A 16,390-nucleotide genomic window follows, 5' to 3' on the forward strand; every position below is an offset into this window, starting at 1 on the left:
TGTTGGTCATTAGGTTTAATGCAAAACAAATCGATCTACAAATGTACACTATTAATGAAATAATACAACACAGTGTAATGATTATCTGAAATTGAAGTTATTTTATATTTTGGTATACGACTTCAAACATGGGACACATTTTGGTTAATGCTACAGTACAGTAAGAGAGACTTTTTGGAAACTGTTTGCAAAAAGGTTCAAACGAAAGCCTGGTACGTATTTTCAGTATTATTTATAGGGCGAGCCCTCTCTATGAACAAATCCAAGTTGGAATAGCCGTCCGTTCCGTAGGTCAGGCCACACCGACATAATTTTATGGATGACATCCGCGCGCGAATTGATTTTTGCCTGTTCTAAAAAAAAAAGAAAAAAAAAGACCACGTCCTCCGAGGCTCTGGCCTGGGTACTCCATGGTAGTTAGCGACAATACGGAGCCGGTGGTAACTCTGGAGGATGGCACCCAGGCCGCCAAACCTCTACGACTCAAGAACTCAGTACATACCTACAGTGACGATTTACAAAAACCGCAAAAAGCCGACATGTGGCTTGTATACGTTGCTATGTACTGCCCCAAATTCACAATACCAGCTTTGCATCCCTGTGGTTTAGTTGCATTTTTTCGTTTTGATCGGAATACTTTTTATTCGCCCGCGCGCACTACTAGTAGTTACCGTTTGGGGGTCTTCAGAGGATGTTAGCCTGATTAAATCGCTTTACGGTTGCCGGCCGTCCGCCACTAAAGCCGCGGACGGCAGAGTTTGCGTTACGCAGACTAAAAAAGAGGATGTCATCCATAAGATAAGTCGGTGTGGCCTGATATAAGCCTTAGAGCAGATTTAACCGACGTAGTGCTCGGGTGCGTGCACGGCCCCGGGCACCACCATCACACAGTCGCAGGTGGGGCAGCCGGAGGCGTCTGTGCCGTGCTGGCCCGTCTCACACGGCTCTACACAGGTCAGGGTGGGACAGTCCAGCACAGGCAGGCAGTTTGTCGTGCAGTACTCACAACCGTCACCGTCCCTCAGAATCTACACACAGAATACAAGGAGGAAAAGTTATTACACAAGGTTGTTGTGGGGTCGTGTGTAGTAACGGCAGAGTGCTCGACTCGGAACCTAGAAATCCGGGGTTCGAGTATTGGCATACCACCGATCTTATGCCCGTTGGAAAGACACTTTACAGAACTTTCTAAAGTGAAAAACTGCGTCGACAAAAAATGTGCCAGTTTACTTCAGGCAAATCATGCAGTAGAGGAGGCAGAGACAATGCTCGTGTGTATACTCCCCTTTTAATTGTCTTAAGCCTGAGTCTGAGATAGCGTGGGGAATGAACTAACTCTACTTTTTACCTTTATCAAGATGTTTAGATTTTTTGTAGCTTGAATGTGTAACGTTCTAGCCATGTAGAATGTCCTTGATAATGGGTTTGTTCACTTATTCTAAAACCGAAGAGTGTCCTCGTGGCCTAAAATATCTGATATATAATGACATATCTCAGGGCTAAAACGATTAAAAGGGGAGTATATGCACGAGCACTGTCTCCGCTTGTTCTAGTGTATAATTTGCCTGAAGTAAACTGAAATATTTTTTTGTCGACGCCTCAGGGTGGATGCGTTCCTCGTTGTTTTACAGTGGATTGAAAAAAAACAACAACAGCAAAATATCTTTTGGATTGACTTAAAGTCAGACACAATCTAAACAAACGCCACTTTACTTTGTTGTTTGTAATATATAGGAAATGTATGGTTAATCATAGCCTGGATGCCTGACCACATTAGGCCAATGTATCAAGTGTGCATACTTTAACGCATTTTATATCAAATTGTACCCTCTATAGCAATGAACGAAATGAACTCTTTGACTTAGTCTCCAAATCCTACCCAAACTTTCACGCATATACAAATGAAAAGAAAACTACTCTCCTCCTAACATCCGAAAACCCACAAATTATAGAAAAAGTGGGATCATTTGTCTTCCTCTGTCTTCAAAAAAGAAGTCAAACCCAGTAGTTTTTCTACTAGTAGTCTCTTAATAGTTATCAGTAGTTCTATGTGTACGTATTACTTGTTTTTATACAAATGTTTCTTCTGTTCATGCAATTAGCCTTCGGGCATGAATTTGCAATAAAACTTTCCTAATTGATTTAAGCCTAGTGCGCTGCGGGGTCTGGTATCCAGGCTAGGTTGATCATTGTTTCAGTATCCTTTCTAACAACAACGGATTTTATTTGACTGTTGTCCACCTTCAATTGTTCAGCGGCTTCACTAAATGTTATCATGTCATGTCCTGTGTAAATGTATGCGCTGGGATCCATTGGAAACTCCTACTAGCTTAATGGGCTACCCATAGCCTCCACCAGGCCTTTCTACGGGAAACCAGGTCGTAGAATTTGACAAAAAAGAGAGTAAAATTGGCCAAGGAAGTCCGGCCGCGGTGAGGTAGTTTCTTTCCCTCCTGCGTGGCCTGTCAAACCTACAAGGCGGCCAAACTCCCTGGCAAATATTATCCAGCGTACTAGTAGTTAGTCTGGTAGAGACTTGGCTACCCAGCCATTTTATGATGAAATGCAGGTAGATAAATAAAGGTTATTGACCTCTCGTGTTTGCCCGGCTGGGCATTTGGGGCACTCCCGGAGGGGACAGGGCGTCTCGCACTGACAGATGTCACAGCCGAACTCGTCCTTGGCATACACGCCGCCGGGACAGGCGTCGTTACAGTTGAGCTCGCTGCACTCACAGTGGCAGGTGTCGCACCCGTACTGGTCCTTCGCGTACCTGGGGACGAAATAATGTTTAATGTTTAATGAAATGATAATAGTCTTCGACTCGGAACTAAGAGGTCCCGGGTTCGAGTCCTGACATGCCGCCGGGACAGGCGTCGTTACAGGGAGGGAGATGTAATATATATGCTATATTTTCTCGCGAGCAAATGTCGGCCTTCGTAGCTTTTTTAGTAATTTTCATTCAATAAAATTTATCAGAAATAGGACCAAACATCTATGAATATATAACAGCTCTGTTACTCTCTCTCTCTCTCTCTCTCTCTCTGTGTGTGTGTGTGTGTTTGTGTTTAACGTTGTAACGACTTATGTAAAAGATGCAATTGCAAAGGAAAGGTAGAAGGCAGGGAGGACAGTGGGCAGATTTTGTTAATGAAAAAAAATACAAGTTGGTAAAAAAAAATCTCGACTAGAAACGATGGAGAACCTACATCTGATTAGGGCAGGGCAGGCACTTGAGTTGTGGGCATGCGCAGCCGCATGTCTGACAGCCGTTCTCGTCCGAAGCGTACAGATCTCCCGGGCACTCCATCATGCAGAACACCTCATGGCACACGTGACCGGTGTGCGCATGCATGTCGGTAGACTCGGCCAACTCCCGCGCGGGGACTGATGGGAAAAATATGATATGATATGAATCTTTTTATTTTTTTAAATCTTTTTAATTTTTTTATTATTTATTTATTGATTTCAACACCAAAAAGCAAACCTTGCAGCAGGGATGAAAATCCCTGAATTGAAAGAGTTGGCGTACAGAAAAAAAAGTTGCAATAGGCAAGGCAATATATACACACCCTCATATACAATATAATACAGAAAAAATTTGTACCAAGCAAAAAAAAAACTATATACAGATGAGGTTTAGGAAATATAAATCTAGTGCTATGACAGTTCTTTGTTGTATAGGGCTATGGCCCTGTGGAGAAAGGACTGCTGGAGCCGCGTTGTCCTGGCCCTGGGAGCACTCACGGCCTGGCTGTTCCTGGCTGAACATGCAATCTTTATTGCATGTTCTTGCCCACATGGGCTAAATGCACAAGAGGACATGCAGTATCCAAAACATGAGTATTGCATACTGGAACGCTATATTCTAATGTATGATTGGTCAATTAATGGATGATTTCATAACATGTTTGATACACGTGACCCGTGTGCGCATGCGTATCAGTCGGCCAACTCCCGCGCGGGGACTGATGGGAAAAATAATGATTGGTCAATAAATGGGTGACGTCATTACGAGGACTGATGGAAAAATGATATGATTGGTCAATGATTGGGTGACGGGGACTGATGGAAAAATGATATGATTGGTCAATGAATGGGTGACGTAATGAGGAGACTGATGGGAAAATGATACGATTGGTCAATGAATGGGTGACGTCATGGCGTGTTTAGTCTAAAGAAGAACACACCACCCTTGGCAAATAAAGTCATATTTATCAACTGATCTTAGTGTTAGTGACGATAATAACATAACAGGGTCAAAACGTGTGAACTTTGCACGTGAATAACACCGTATACAAAAAGCATTAAGGTTCTTTTTATAGTTCTTGGGTGACATCAACTGTCATGATTCCGCCCTACATGATTCCCACATAAAACGGTAAATTTTTAAGAGATTTACTGTATTAATGCACACTTTACATACCCAAGGTGGTCAATACATTACATCGGGCGTCGGAATACCGTTAATTTGGAAGTTTAAAGATACCTGGCGGTATTGAGAAAGTTCACCTTAGACACATGCTAAGCGTAAAGTGATGTCCATGTGTGCAACTCAGTCTAGGAAAATAAAATGTTTGGTATGGACATTTTGCTGAAGATATCCTTTAGAAATAAGACAAATTATAATATGGCACATTACCCCCTGGATGAGTAACATTCACCAACGAACCCCCTGAATATAAGTATCTCCATAATACGATATAATACGACAAGTCCAACACGTGTTATTACATGTGCAATTCCAATGTAGATAATTGCTTGTAATCGGTTGACGAATAATCTTACAGCTTTACTATCGCCATGTGAAGTGCCCTGCAAAAATACACAGCGTACTTGTAGCGCATACTGGCGTCCAAACTAGCGGCTAGGTTCACAACTGTGTGACGCACGTCCTTGAGATTGTACTCTATAGGTTTGTGTACCCCGCCCAAAGCACACAATTATACCATATCACTGGTGAAATCTTCAAACGTGGCGTATGGACTATAAGCTTAAGTCGAGAGGGCTGTTTATAAAACGCCTTTGCCTACAACAAAAGTCTATTGGTGATCTAAAGAAATAAAAGAGATCTTGATTGGCCCCCTGTGTGGTAAATAGTGGATCATGCAAGACAATTTTTCATGGCCAAAAAGCAAATGTTTAACGTCTGGATTTTACGACTAATCTCTTGGCTTTGACGGGTTTCTTTGAAAAGGTCTTAAACGTGGGACCTTGCATGATCAACACATTCCAAGTTGACGTATTGTAGTTGGATGTTGAAGCTACGTGTATAGTTGTGGGTTTTGTCACCATGGATTGAACAGAGTCGTAAGATATAACTAATACTAAGTCATCACAGCCACTGGTTGCGTAATTATGGGTAAGCTTTACCAGAGCATTTACCTTCAATCAGTGACCACAAGTTTGGAGTAGACGCCTGACGGCAAAAGTGCCCATGGCTTAAGGAAAGGTCCCCTTCAATGATTTGAATGGTTTTGCGGTCAAGTTGGGTACAACAAGTGGACTAGGCACCCGCTGCAGTTGTATCTATTCTAACACTACTGTGTGGCCAAAGGGCTAATGAAACGGAGATATGGCGCCGCCCTACATACCGTACAATTTGGAAAGGACTAGCCTAGGCTTTAACAATAATGTTATATCAGCGTCCTTGTTTAACTTGGCAATCAAGTGTTAAAGATGTTCTGAATGATGCACCGTCGGTGTAGGTGTACCGCAAGGATCCCCATTGCATTAGGACCACTGTTGCTTTTACTGTGCATCAATGTGGCAAGATCTCCGTCCACTTTTTCATCATTTTTTTTTTTTGCGAATCATAGTACATAATACTATTGGATACTTTTTATGGTTTTGCAACTTTGATTTTTTAAACTTTAAAGTCTTTCGATCTAATTCTAACCCGATGGATAGACCGTTTCAGAGAAAAATGGAATGGGCTTGATAAAAAAAAAAGGCTAACATAGCCAGTACTATACCTATAACCATTAGATGCAACAATCCTGCTTAGTATGTACATTTTGTAAGTGCGGGAGGCAGTGATTCGACCTTTATACCTATCAGTGAAACGTTTGAAAGGCCCAGACAAGTCTCAAGTACCAATATTTGTCGTTAATACATTCCCAAATATGCATCCAACTCTTTTACAAACAGTAAAACAAAGGAACGAGCTGTTCCAAACACAATACTCACGCCCGCATCTTTCCATACACTCTCCCCAGGTGTTGAACTTGTTGGAGTTCCCCCCGCAGCCACCGTAGGCAAAACTTTTACACTTCTGTTCATCAGTGTCGAAGTAAAACGCCTGATTGAAGTTATCACATGGGCCGGACTCCTTGGGCAGGCTGCAGAAACCTACAGGATAAAAAAAAGAAAAAAAGAAATTGTCATAAAAAGATAACTTTATAAAAGAATGATATCGAATAACCAGAAATTATATATGTTTAAAGTTAAAACTTTTGGTCCAACACAAAAATCTCTCACCTAGAGCTTCCGACCAGTCACTCTGGTCTTCCTCAATAGACTGACCCAGTGAGGCTTGAGAAGTTTTGTGTTGGACCGAAAGTTTTGACTTTTAACATGTAACTACCAACACAGATGAACTTTCATGACAGAAATTATATAATTATTGTCGTCATTTTCTTGGAGGCAATGCCTTTTTGAAACATAAGTGAGAGGTTCCCATGAAAAAATGGACTTACATGTAGCCAGCTGAAATGTTAATGGGATTTCCATTTTTTTCACGTTTTTCCATGTTTTTGTCCACGATTTTTCCATGTTTTTTAAGGTTGCTAGCTGCGACCACAGGTGTGTGAGTTGGCTTCTCAACTGGGCCTTGTTTGAAAACAACCAGCCACTTTAAGAGCAGTCCTCATCAAATATCAAGACAAAGACCTCGCAGATTTCATGGCTTAGAGAGCACCAAAACAACCCACTTAGCTAGACCTAATCACAGAATAGGCCTCTTTTGCTAATCCTAGCCCAAAACTAATGTAGGAAGTAGGAAAGTGTAGGAAGTAGGAATTGTGACCTTCCACCAGCAACACATCTGGTGTGAGTTAGATCAATACAGGACAGAGACCCACATAAATAAGTCTTGCCCAAGTCGTGGTCGAGTGTGGACATCCTTATATAGAAGCCTCTCCAGCATATAAAAATGGTGTCAGCGGTGGGATGTGTCCTAACACACATTGCTACACGATTGTATTCATGTACCCTTGAACACGTGGCTGGGCCTTGTTTTATCCGGTGCCGTGCTTTATCCAGAACCATACTCAGGCAATTCAAGATAGTCCACGTATCCAGAACCGTGCCTGGGGCAAATTGTAGCCTCTACCAGGCACCGCGGATCGCTGGAAAAAATAGTAGAACTTTGCACAAAATCCTTGGGTCTTGCCGGCCAACTCCCCTGGTACATTACTCTTTGTTTTTGCCAAGTTCTACTATTTCAGCGATATCCCAGCGAGATCCATGGTGTCTGGTAGAGGCTAGGTAAATCTACGTTCTTGGATGCGCGGGGGACTATATCTAGAACCGTACCTTGATTATAACTCTAACCCATTCAGACCAAGAACTAAATAGGCACGGTTCTGGATACGATAGGCCTTCGGGCCGTGTTATGTGGTGACAATCAAGGATTAAACCCTTATTGTTGCCCATGACATATATTCTGTACGTAGTTTGCCGCATACATACACTCTGTATGTAGGATGACGTTATTCACACACATATATATTTAGCTTTGTTAGATCTTTAGTTGTAGACGACCATACAAACGTCCCTGTACTTTTGTTGAGTAAATTTCAGGGCAGCAAAACTGTAAATATTATGAATAAGGCAATCTTTGTGATATTGACACGTACTGCTTCACATTAGCACATTTGAGTCAGCATTTCATACTTAGGGCATTTTGAAACTGCAGAAAAAAGCCCCAGAATGAGACCTTTATTTTCTGAGCGGTACCCTAAAAATCAGCTCATGGCCCTTTCTGTAACCATTTTCCGTCAGAATTTTGGGAATTTTTGCTCTATGAGGGTCAATATACATTAGGATAGTGGGGTTTCAACTTAGTATGTAGATAAATGAATAGGGATTGGCTTAAAAAAATTGAGTTTCCAAGCCCTAAAAGCTGCATGCACTGGATGCCTTTAACTAGAAAATCTCACCTGCGAGGAGTGCAGAGCTGACTGCTAAGTTGCATACGACAAAAACGAGCACGGCCGAAGTCTTCATCCTGTGCTGTTCACGAGAACGTTGTCGCTTGGGCAAAAGTCAAGACGTAGAGTGTAGTGAAGCACTTCTTGCACAGGCAGGGCAGGGCTGCGTTTGATATGAGTGTTCTACGTTCAAATAGATATTAGCGTGGACCGTACCAAGTCAACCATCCTGTCGAAAATGCGCATACAAAGCAGAAAATGAACTCAAATGCAGATGACACATATTTTGTAATTGTACATCTAAAGTTAAGTAATTGATATATTTTAACGCTTTTAAAACTTATTATCTAATTAATTTTTAAAAAGTACGTATTCTTGCTATCATACCAATAGATCATGGATTGGTATGACCCAGTCAATATTGTTCATCACATTGGATAATGATTTACCGGTGTTTAATTGTAGTCTCCTTGGATCCAGTTCGTGTTGTGTGAAGTTTGCGCCAAACTCTGGACAATACTGCATTAACGCTCCACAACAGTCGCTATTTATACCGTACTGTTTATCCGGGTCATCTGTAGACGCCCATCACAAAATAACACCTGTACAAGCCCACACACGGTTGGCATGGCAACCATGGAAGCTATGACGCAAATCGCCATCTTGTTTTTCAGTGTTCTTGAAAAGGTTGGCCCCGGAGGGTATCAACATTCTTGTTGGAAGGCTTTTTAGTTTACCAACGATAAAATGTGCCAATTTTACCCGGGCGATTCCATTTTGCACAAACGAAACCATACAGTCTGTCCATTTTTTTCCAAATATAGATTATTTCCGCTCTTCCGTTTTTATTTACTTTAAAGGCCATACATCGAGTCTCAGCTGTCATGTACTATATTTATAGCGATTGTAATTATTCTTACAAAATTATAAATAAAAATATTTCTTCGCACATACCCCCTACTAAGAAGAATGGGATAGTCTAAAAAGCATACAGAATAACGGTTTCTAGTTTGAACTTCATATACATCAAAATGAAGTCACTGATAGAGTATGACTGAACAAAAACAAGTTCATTAATTATATTATTTGTGTTCTGCTATGTCGCTGTTGTCTACACGTGTCAATTCTAATAAAAGAAACCACATATTACCTGTACATGCCGGTTTGGGCACACCGCAACTTAAGAGAACATATATAGAAACGAAAAATAGTAAATGGAACTATATATCTATACATTATAACAATGTACGTGCAAACAACCACTACAAGCTGAGATACGAATGAGTGACAAGATATTTACAACGCTAAACAAGTTTCATAGACAAAAAAATTGAGTTTTTTTGTTACATTTTGTTGTCTGTGTTTTGTTGTCCGACCTCAGAGAACATATATAGAAACGAAAAATAGTAAATGGAACTATATATCTATACATTATACTGTTATAAACAACGTACGCCCAAACAACCACTATCAGCTGAGATACCAAAGAGACACATAGACAAAAAAAAAGATTTTTCGTAACATTTTGTTGTCTGTGTTTTGTTGTCCAATTTTTAAGTCGTATTCTTACATGTTGCACCATATTCCAATTATAAAATCAAGGGACGTTGGCATAAATTTTTGTTGTCTAGTAAAAATGGGATCTAACGGAAAATTGCAAGGAATGAGATATGATAAATAAGATAATAGTAAAGTGTCTTTCCCAACATGCTTTTCACATGCTTGATTATATATGGGTAGGATTCGAACCCGGGACCTCTTGATGCTGAGCCGAACACGCTACCGTTCACGCCACAAAACCCTAGCCTCTACCAGACTTCTGGGAGCGGTTGAAAAGAGTAGAAATCTGCCAAATAGAGAGATAACATGCTAGGGGAGTTTGCTGGGGGAGAACATCGGGTGCGGCGAAATGTTCTCTGATGGACAAAATGTTCTCTCCCAGCAGACAAACTCCCCTGGCATGTTATCTCTCTATTTGGCAGATTTCTACTCTTTTCAGCCGCCTCCCGAAGCCTGGTAGAGGCTAACACACACGCGTACGACCCCAACGTTGACTACAATGTCAAGGGCAGAAACGTATAGAGTAAATCAAATCTTTATTTAACCTTCTTGTTTCTCCACACAAAACGTCAACCAACTAAACTGATACTTCCCGGCAAAACATGTTTACGAGGCATAAGTCATAACTTTGCTTAGTAAGCTGGTTTCTGGCTTTTCAATGGTGCATGTGAACTTCAATGTTGTGAATTGTGGGGTTGTGTTACTCTCCAAGCAGAGGTTCTGGGGGAATGATCGTTACCTTTTTATATATGGCCGTTTTTTTTGTCTTGATCCCCACCCGTCGGTGGCCGGGGACCTTCTCTGGCTAATGGATACTATACCTGGCCAATTTGATACTGTCTTTTTGCCACCGAGAGGGATCTGCTTGGAGATTAGGGTTGTGTGGCGTAGCGGCAGCGTGCTCGACTTGAAACCAAGAGGTGCCACTGATCTTTTGCCCTTGGGAAAGGCACTTTATGAGTATTGTCTTCTCCTGTATTCGTCCTCTGTGTTGGCGGCATAAAATAAGCTGATACAACTTGAGTGTGCTGTCACCATGTATAGTCATGAAATGTCGGAATGTAAAAAATGTTGTAAATACATCATAAGGTAGCAGAAGGGTTTACTCAAAAGCCAAACCTTTCTGTAAACATTATTACAGTAGACAGGTGGACACTATAGACAAGATTCTAAATGCTTGGGGTGATGGGGATTCGAACCCAGAACCTTCAGATTCTGAGTGAACAACCCTAACCATAAGACCACCTTGCCACATTCGATTCCAACTTACTTCCCTCCGGAGCAAAAAAACCGCATAACTGCTTTCACTGAAGAAAAGTAGAAGCTTGTCCTCTCTCTTCATGTTATACTAACAAAGCTCTATACAACATTTAATAGAAAGATTTTCTAAAGGCACCAATAGCCTTTTTTCAACAGAAATTTAAAAATAGCGGCGTGGCTGTGGCCAACAGGGTTTGCTGGAATTTTTAATAAAGACCTGTGATGTTTAGGATCGGAATTCTCCTCAAATTCTACTTAGATTAATAAATAAGCTGGGTGTTTGGATATCCAGGATTTGTATATAGTGGGATGCAGGACATATCGCTAGTAGCAACGTATGATAGACTAACCCCACATACTACAGGCTATAAGTACAGGTAATGGCTATGAAAAAAATGTCGCGTTTCCTGTTTCCCAACCGACTCTAGAAAAAAATGCCGACCCTATAGCTAGCCTTTTTTTGTGGAACATAAATTTTTTTGAGCCGATCGACTTTTTTTAGCTCCATGATCTGACACCTGAGTCATAAAACATTGTACAGTCAGTTTTCAACATTGACATTGAAAATATATAAGTGCCCTCATGCAAGTTTTACTTAAATCTATTAAACTGTATTGTATAAGTTGGATCACAAGAGATTGCCAAAAAAAAGAAAAAAATCCCTGCCGACCGACCATAATTTTTTCAGAACTGAAACAGGAAACACAACATTTTTTCGCTGCTCCAAGAAGTCTGCGGAAGGAGGCTACCGACGCCTACTCTCCCCCCGTATCTGCTTGGAGATTAGGATCGGCATTTTTTTCTAATAAAGAAGATCATTGAACAACAACAGAGCCAACAGCAGTCATCTATAGGAGCCCTCCTACCAAACAGCGCGGCCTTTCAAGCCCGAAATGTCACCCATACATTACCGTCCCGGGTACAAACACTAGCGGACTATGGCATGAATTATGGAACGGCGCACTCCAGCGGAGCGGAATGAATACACGCACAATACGCCAGCCTTTGCACAATCTCCTGCGCTCGGCCTGAGCAAATGCTACGCCAAAGGTCGATCCCTCTCTCCGTTCAGGACCTCTGACAGAAAGACGTATTTCTCTTTAAAAGCCCATTCGCGGTCGTGGCTGTGTTTTGTGTGGCGTGAAATACGGTACGTTGTGTACGTGAGTTCCACCGTGAGAGAGAGATTTGAGACACAGCTATATAGATGCTCACATACCGAGCTAGAGTCAGAGGTAGCAGTGTATCTGTGTCTCTCTTTATACATCTCCAAGACAACCGTATGTGATCGTCTTGAGTCCCAGAAGGTCAGAGCTTGACGTCTTGAGGAAATCACTGCTATCCAAGACTCGTGATATCGACTGTGAGTCGATCGAGGCGACCCAATACAGTGTAGTGCAAGCAGACGCCATTGGTAAAATCTCAACGCTAGGCAGGGGCTTATCCAACACTGAGCACTGCTAGCTCCATCTCCCTTCACGTGGGTACTCAGCAAACGAAAACCACCTTTCGTAAGGTAAGAAATTCATTCTATACATCTGTGGTTTTCTTGTAAATAGTCTAATTGTTTGGAGGATGCAGCCAGCATGCTACAGTCAATGGTCATGGGGGAGGGTACGGTGGTCCATATATTGGCATCAATACTCCAAAAGCAGCGCTGCCTCTCTATATACCCACCGGGCCATGTGTACTGGGTATTTGCGGATCGATGTCTGGATATAGTAGGTGGGGTGAAAGACCTTTTCCCGCCCTATAGACTATCTTGGATTGATGTATTCCGTATGTAGAGGCGGTGTGGTGAAAAACAGCGATAAGAACAAAAGTACGAAACACAGAGGGGTTCAGAAAAGGGTTGCTGCGATTTGAGAAGAGACATCGTGAGTTATTTCCTTGTATGTACGTGGGGAGAGAGCGAATGTACGTACGCCACTGTTCACAGTATACCCAGAACCTTGCTTTATCCAAAACCATGCTCGGACACGATTCTGGATAGTCCAAGCGTATCCAGAACAGTGTCTGGTGCACATCTACGTTTTCTTGAATGCTTGAAGACTATCTAAAACCTTGCCTAACCCAGTCAGGCATAGAACTAGCTAGGCACGAATACGATGTTCACTGGTCCTTTATCCAAACCATTGTCAGACCAAACCAGGGTTTTGGATAGCCCAAGCGTATCCAGAACCATGTCTGGTTCAAATCTACGTTCTTGGATACGTGAAGACTATCTGTAACTGTGTCTAACCCTAACCAGGGAATAGACCTAGCTATGCACGGATACTATGGTCGCTTGTATCGGTATGCAAGTTCCGTTTGCCACAGAAGTGATGTATTGTACATGTCGTACTGTGGCTTATTTGTGCACATGATCTATTGATGGAAGTAAAACACTAATTCTGCCAGTAAAACACTCTACTGTCCCAGATAAGGTGAAGTGATCTTCACTACCCCGAACCATCCAAGCTGAACACTCGGCGCAATGATTGCGTCTCCTCTCTAATTACCATGGTAACGACCCGCCCTAAATCCTCCCGGTGTAAAATTGAGGTCACATTTCCCAATTTGTCGCCTGGTGGCTGCACGATAGCCTCTACCAGGCTTCTGAGGGGGCTGGAAAGAGTAGAAATTGGCCAAATAGAGAGAGATAACATTCCGGGTTGCTATATAGCAAACTGTACTTTCTAGCGGACCAACTCCCCCGGCAATTGTTATGATTCTCTATCTGACCAATTTCTACTCTTTCCAGCCGCCTCCCGAAGCCTGGTAGAGGCTAGGCACACTTCTTTCTTACACACAAGCCGGGCCGAAATCTCAATGCAATTTCAGGGCGGCAAAAACGGAATTTTCAAAGTCAATTTTCTAGTCAGTCTTTTAAATGTGTAGTAAGTTGAATCAACCCTATACCATAGCATACAGATATCTGTAAGGCAAAAATGCGATGTCGCTGACGGAAATGGTTGCTTGTTTTGTATCGTAGCCTGGTTCTAGCAAGGAGGTTAACCTAATCCTATTTGGTTAACGTTCTAGCTAGCAGTTTATTGGTTGTGCCAAAAGATAAAGGAACGTTGCTTATTTTGGGACTGTGTCAAACGCGTCAGTGACAATGATGACGACAAAAATGTGTTCAGAAATGATGACAAAAATGTGCTAAGAAATGGCAGTAAATGTCAAAATTACACGGATTTCCTCATCTAGAATATTTCTTCTACTGTTCCAAAAATGGCATTGGATGCCTTTAAACATTAGTCGTTGCAGCCTTCCACAAGGGTTGATAGGGAAACAATTAATTCAATAAACCTGTCCAGTCCTTTATTATACAATATGTTAGACAATGCTGGTAGGATGCGGTATATGACATGATTTGTAGCGTGATCAAATTCTAATGTTCATTTTGTACCGATCGGATAAAATGGTTTATCGATATCATTACACTGGTAAACCATTCTCATTGATCGAGTCCTGAATTATGGAGAAGTCTGGTAGAAAATGGTGAAACAAAACCATTACTTGCTGCAAGAAGACAAATCTAACGCTTTACATGGCATTACTGTAATGGTAATGGCCGTAGTTATGCGCCCTGGTCAATACAATTCATTTACGTTATCAAGGGACTAACCGTTAATATCCATAGGGAGGGGGGATGCATGAAAATGCTGTTTTTTTATTTGTTTGTCACTATTTTCTTTGCTATGTCATTCCTGATCGACCTCGAATGAATTTAAAAAAAATGTTTTAACATTGCATTGCGATGAAAAAATTATAGTAGGCAGGTACAATGAGAAAACGATGGTAGACACATAGAATGGACACCTAGACACGTAAAACAGGTTTACAAATGATGGCAGACACATATAATTAATACAGTATAAAAGATCATCAGTTCGTAATGTATAGAAAAAATGTATTACGTTAGCAGAGAAACCTGAGAATCATACAACTTCAATTTCCACTTAAGGGGCCTTGCATAATGATGAGGTGATGATTGTGGATTGACTAAACGTGGAGGAAACAATGCTCATTATGAACCCCCCTTAGGGAGCCTCCTATAGAAATTTGAACGTCCATTGTTTGTAAAACTCGGCCATTTTGAAGGAAATCTCGCTATGATGATTCCAATTAATTGGTTTTTCATGCTATAGCGCGAGGTAAATGAGCCGTTGAAATGCCGGTGGGAGTTAATCATCATGGGAAACATAATGTGCGACCATATGGCCTTTTATTTGCGAAGGGAATTGTTCTGGGAATATGCTCGTTCTCGGAATATGCTTTACCTATCTATACATATTATGTGTGGAGTGTGAAACGCACATTCAATATGTAGCGACACAGACATAAAAATGCTGAAGTATGTTAATAACTCAATTTTGGTGCAATTTTTTCTCACTATTTAAATTAATTGTTTTAATTTCATTTACACCACCTCTTTAATACAAGAAAGATAGATAAAGATATTGATATAGATATATCAATAATTGCACAACATGTCCCTTGTATATACCATGTACAGGTAGAGCATAACACTCGAACACTAACACCAGAGCAAAGCAAGACACATGTAATAGCACGTTCATACAATCTTTCATACGTTCTTAAAAATTGTGATATTTACAAAAAAATACTCTGCAACGACCACAGGAGAGTAATAACCGTTATATAACGGTCACGTCGATGGCGTTTAAATGTTCAAATGCCGCAGGCGGTGGAGCCAACCCCCAAGTTTAATTCTCCCCATCAATTCCCCCATGTTGTTAAGTCCCTGGATGGGCGCCGTGAACCTTTCTTTATTGCGTAGATTGAATTCTGTGGAGGTATTTGCCGGAATTTGTGTTCAAAGTAACGCCTTGGTGATGGAAAATATCGATTGATGAAGCCAGGGGAAGCGCACACCACAAGAGTGCTTAATCTGTATGCTTCCTAAGATTGCAAAATTTAGGAAGCACGCGGCTAAAATATGCAAACAGAAGGTTCGCTTTCTGTCTATCTATAAAAAAAGGACATTTTTTTTATTTCTCAGTTATTTTAGCTTCCTAAAACCTACTTGTGGAAGTTTTAGATATATATTTATAGCTAAAATTTAATAGCTAAAATCTTTTCTAAAATTTTTTTTTAATCGTTTTATCTTCGTCTCAGTTTACATATTTTTTTTCATGCAATAATCCAATTTTTTGTGTCGTATTGATTGTAATTCTCTAGCAGATCAGACTCGATTCATTTTAGCTATTTTTTTGCAATGGACATTCCCCGATGTATGTATGGATTATGATGTTAATTGTCGATCATCTGTACATACCACTGCGTTTGTTGCAACATCTTTAACATGAATGGTCTTCAATCCTCTTGACAGTTACATTGTTTGGTGACAAAGAAAAATGACTGGTACTCCTAAAAACTAATTTTGTTTGTTTGTTATTCTAACTCAG

The 16,390-nt window shown here is 41.1% G+C and overlaps 2 protein-coding genes across 2 annotated transcripts in view; one reads left to right on the forward strand and one right to left on the reverse strand.

Moving 5' to 3' along the window:
- Nucleotides 1–426: 426 nt before the first annotated feature.
- On the reverse strand, nt 427–8,321 carry LOC109468873 (antistasin-like). The gene is made up of 5 exons (XM_019767248.1): nt 8,163–8,321; nt 6,190–6,351; nt 3,210–3,387; nt 2,593–2,773; nt 427–1,028 (listed from the first exon to the last, which is right to left on the reverse strand). Exons 1-5 carry the CDS (start codon nt 8,227–8,229, stop codon nt 837–839), a joined length of 780 nt encoding a protein of 259 aa, XP_019622807.1. The 5' UTR covers nt 8,230–8,321; the 3' UTR covers nt 427–836.
- Nucleotides 8,322–11,901: 3,580 nt separating this feature from the next.
- LOC109468842 (phospholipid phosphatase-related protein type 5-like) overlaps nt 11,902–16,390 on the forward strand; it is a 12,350-nt gene continuing 7,861 nt past the window's right edge. The window contains exon 1 of the mRNA XM_019767185.1: nt 11,902–12,489. The gene's annotated coding sequence lies outside the window, so the exon portion shown is untranslated. The remainder of the gene's footprint in view (nt 12,490–16,390) is intronic.

This window comes from Branchiostoma belcheri, unplaced genomic scaffold, assembly GCF_001625305.1.
Source record: "Branchiostoma belcheri isolate BF01 breed outbred unplaced genomic scaffold, Haploidv18h27 scaffold2, whole genome shotgun sequence".
Taxonomy (NCBI): Eukaryota; Metazoa; Chordata; class Leptocardii; order Amphioxiformes; family Branchiostomatidae; genus Branchiostoma; species Branchiostoma belcheri.